Source organism: Amphimedon queenslandica, unplaced genomic scaffold (assembly GCF_000090795.2).
Source record: "Amphimedon queenslandica unplaced genomic scaffold, v1.1 AMPQUscaffold_12528, whole genome shotgun sequence".
Lineage (NCBI taxonomy): Eukaryota > Metazoa > Porifera > Demospongiae > Haplosclerida > Niphatidae > Amphimedon > Amphimedon queenslandica.
In genome coordinates this window covers 3,435-6,671 of record NW_003547235.1, presented here as the reverse complement: position 1 = coordinate 6,671, position 3,237 = coordinate 3,435, and the positions used below count along the sequence as shown (strand labels likewise).

General features: G+C 34.3%; 2 protein-coding genes across 2 annotated transcripts in view; both read left to right on the top strand.

Moving 5' to 3' along the window:
* The window catches only part of LOC109587561 (uncharacterized), a 5,403-nt gene extending 5,308 nt beyond the window's left edge, over positions 1–95 (top strand). The window contains exon 12 of the mRNA XM_020003794.1: positions 39–95. Within this exon, the coding sequence (XP_019859353.1) occupies positions 39–95 (57 nt within the window). The remainder of the gene's footprint in view (positions 1–38) is intronic.
* A 1,513-nt stretch (positions 96–1,608) lies between these two features.
* LOC105314780 (alpha-protein kinase vwkA-like) lies at positions 1,609–2,382 on the top strand. Its single transcript, XM_011409149.1, has one exon. It carries the CDS (start codon positions 1,609–1,611, stop codon positions 2,380–2,382), a length of 774 nt encoding a protein of 257 aa, XP_011407451.1.
* The last annotated feature ends 855 nt before the right edge of the window (positions 2,383–3,237 follow it).

Genomic DNA, 3,237 nt, shown 5'->3' with positions numbered 1-3,237 from the left:
CCCTATTGTACATGTACACCCCCTCAATTAATTAAAAGTACAAAAAAGAAGAGGAGAGAGGCAAAGGTTACTTACAAGATGAGCAGCTTTATTGACAACAGCATCAACCCAAACTGAAGGAGTAGCCATCTTATTATGATAATATCACAGGAACTTAAACTTTATTCCACTGCCAAAGAGAGAGAAGAGATCCAGAGAGAGAAAGAGAGAGGGGGGAGAAACTGAGATAGCAGCAATACACACGAAGACACAGAAAGGAGAGGGTCAGGGAGATGGTTATCAGCCTTTCAGACCACAATATGATAATAAAACAGTGTCAAAATTGAATGGCTAGTGACCGCGAAGCTAAGAGGCACAGAATCTCAATGAAGAGAGAGGTGGAAAGGTTCCCTTGCGGTGCTTCTTTCCCTCTCTTGGTCTTTAGAAAGTCTACCAGTCACATGTAATGAAGCACTTTTTCTGTATGATCGCTCTTCTGCTTCACTGCACTGTACGGTTAGGAGGAAGTCCCGCCCTTCTCTATTAATTAAAACTTAATTAATAATAAGTACCACGCCCATATATAATTAGCCTGGCCTAGTCCGCCTATGGGCGATAAATTTCCCCGACAAAAAACTTTTCCTGCGAAATTTGCCGGAAAGTTAATTTTACCCAGAAAATTTGCCAAGAATAAAACAGAATTTTTTTCTGAAAATTTGCTGGTAAAATAAAAAATAATTTTTCCCTGAAAACTTGCTGGTAAAATAAAAAATTGATTTTTCCTTAAAAATTTGCCGGGAAAATAATAAAATTATTTTTTTCTGGGAAATTTGCTGGGAAAACTAATTTTTCTTAAAAAATTTTTCAGGAAAATAATTTTCCTGAGAAATTTATTAGAAAAATTTTAAAAATTGATTTTTTCTGAAAATTTTTTGAAAATTCATTTTCCCAAAAACTTTGCCAAAAAATAAGTTTTCCCTAAAAATTTTACTAAGAAATTAGAAAATAATTTTTTCAGAAAATTTGCTGGGAAAATTAATTTTTTAGAAAATTTTTGTAAATTTTCAGGGAGAATATTAATTGAAATTACTAAATTGATTAATTAATTTACTATTTAAAAATTAAATATGAATATAAAAATAATTAATACTAAAATTAATTTATATGACAGACTTATCACAAATATTAATTGGGTGATACAATTGAGCTAATTCTGCTTTGTTGAGATATGGTAACTTTTACTATTTTGAGCTAAAATTATCAGTGATCAAATTTTATTAAAATGCATAGCCACAATAGCAAAATAGCTGGAGAAAAGTTCTCAATTTTTGGCCTCGCTGCAATTAGCATGAGTGAGGTCTTTCAGGCTGATATCACTATTATGTAGGCATACTAATGCTCCAAAAACTAAAATGTAGTAGGGGAGTGACACTATCAAAACTACCTACACAATTTTGAATTGGTGTCATTGACTTTTCAAAGCTGCTAAAGTTTTTGAAATGGTTTCACATACAGTGGAAATTTCAGGAAGGGGATAACCCTTGTACTTTCTCTGACTGACATACAGTTATAAGGAATCAGCTTTCCATTGATATTGTTACAAAAAGAATAATTTAGTAAACTACTAGTATGTCTGTATGGAAGTCATCTTTTGACCTAGAACTGTTTGCTCAAGGAAGATTCAGATATGCTTTTAAGGGGCACTATACCCAGCATCCTACTAAATGTGGACAAAATATTGTTGTAAAAAAATTCAAAGACAACTATATTTGGGAGCGAAAAGGTTGGGATTCTACCTTAAAGATTTACTCTAAAGCTCAGGAATATGCCTCAGGATTTGGAGGAGGATTGGAATTTACTGAATGTGAACTTGGTACAGTTACTGAAGTTGGTGATTGTACTAAAGTCAAGCTTGATGAGTACACAGTAAATGAAGATTTTCTCGAAGGTGAATTCATCAAATGGTGTAACAATTATGGGTATGTGTCAGTTGAAGCTAGAGGAGTAGACTCCATATTGACAGCATTCATGCACTGGAGCTGGGTGAAGGGCAAAGGAGAAGAAATGGTTGCTGATATACAAGGAGTGAAGAATGGAAACCATTATAGATTAACAGATCCTGCTATGATCTCTGTTAAAAGGGAATATGGAGCAACTGATACTGGGATCGAAGCAATGGCAATGTTTTTCATTACTCATTCCTGCGTTGGCACTTGTAATGGTTTGCCTAAGCCAACATTTGGCCAGTTTGTTGGTAGAATACCTGATGAAATACTGCAACGAGCTCTCAATTTTCAGCATTCGTCAGTAAGGGGAACTACTTATTTTAACGAATGTAAATTTCCTGAGGCTGTTAGGGATGCTATTACTCCTATCTTTTTAGCTATTGCTCAAGGAAAATAGATAGAGTTTGTAGAAAATAAACTATTTTTTCATTTTTAGAATGTATTGCACTGTGTGTTAAATAAAATTTTTTGCGAAATTAATAGCTAGTGAAAAAAATTTTTTCAAGTAGTAGAGTTAACGGCACATTCAACAAGTTTAATAGTGGACGGTGGGCTTAGAGCATGCATGCATGCATAATAGTGAATCATTTTTTGCTATGAACAGAATTCCCAATTACGCTATGTATTGTTAAGCAGAAAAATATTAATCTGATACATCTAGACTATGTACATTATAATAATGTAGAGTAAGGAAGCAATTTCTGGACACATTAGATTCCGGACAGCTCTATCTCGTCTTTTAGACTTGCTGCCGCTCTGAAATTTTCACACAATATAACTCTAAGCTAATTGAGATTGCGTAGTAAAGATGAGCTGCATTAAGCTAGTTTTGTTCTAGTTATCTTTAAAAGTATTAGACGTCCGACAATAGTCAAATATCGTCAGATAGAATCAAATTTAGTACATTTTATTAGTATTGGTAAATACAGCAATTGCAAGGTTGCAGTAACACTCTTACTTACTTAGTAGCCCTTCTTCTTTGTGAGGCACAAACCTTTTCCCTTCAACTTCACGTACATCGAGCTCGAACAGAATTTTAAGCGAAACTCTAATTGTCGTCCACTTATGCTCCACCCAATACGCTGCTGCCTCGTGTTGTTTGCTGTGTCAGGTCTCATGAGTCTCACCTCAGTTGTTTAAAGGCCTCCATACACTAGGCAACATGTTGCTAGCAACTTCTGTGGTTACTTTGATCTTGTAATCATTTTGTTCCAAAAATAGAACAGAATTCTATTCTTAGACACAAGATCAA

Coding starts and splice junctions, on each gene's coding strand:
- LOC105314780 (XM_011409149.1), top strand. CDS start 1,609: ATGTCTGTATGGAAGTCATCTTTTGACCTAGAACTGTTTGCTCAAGGA.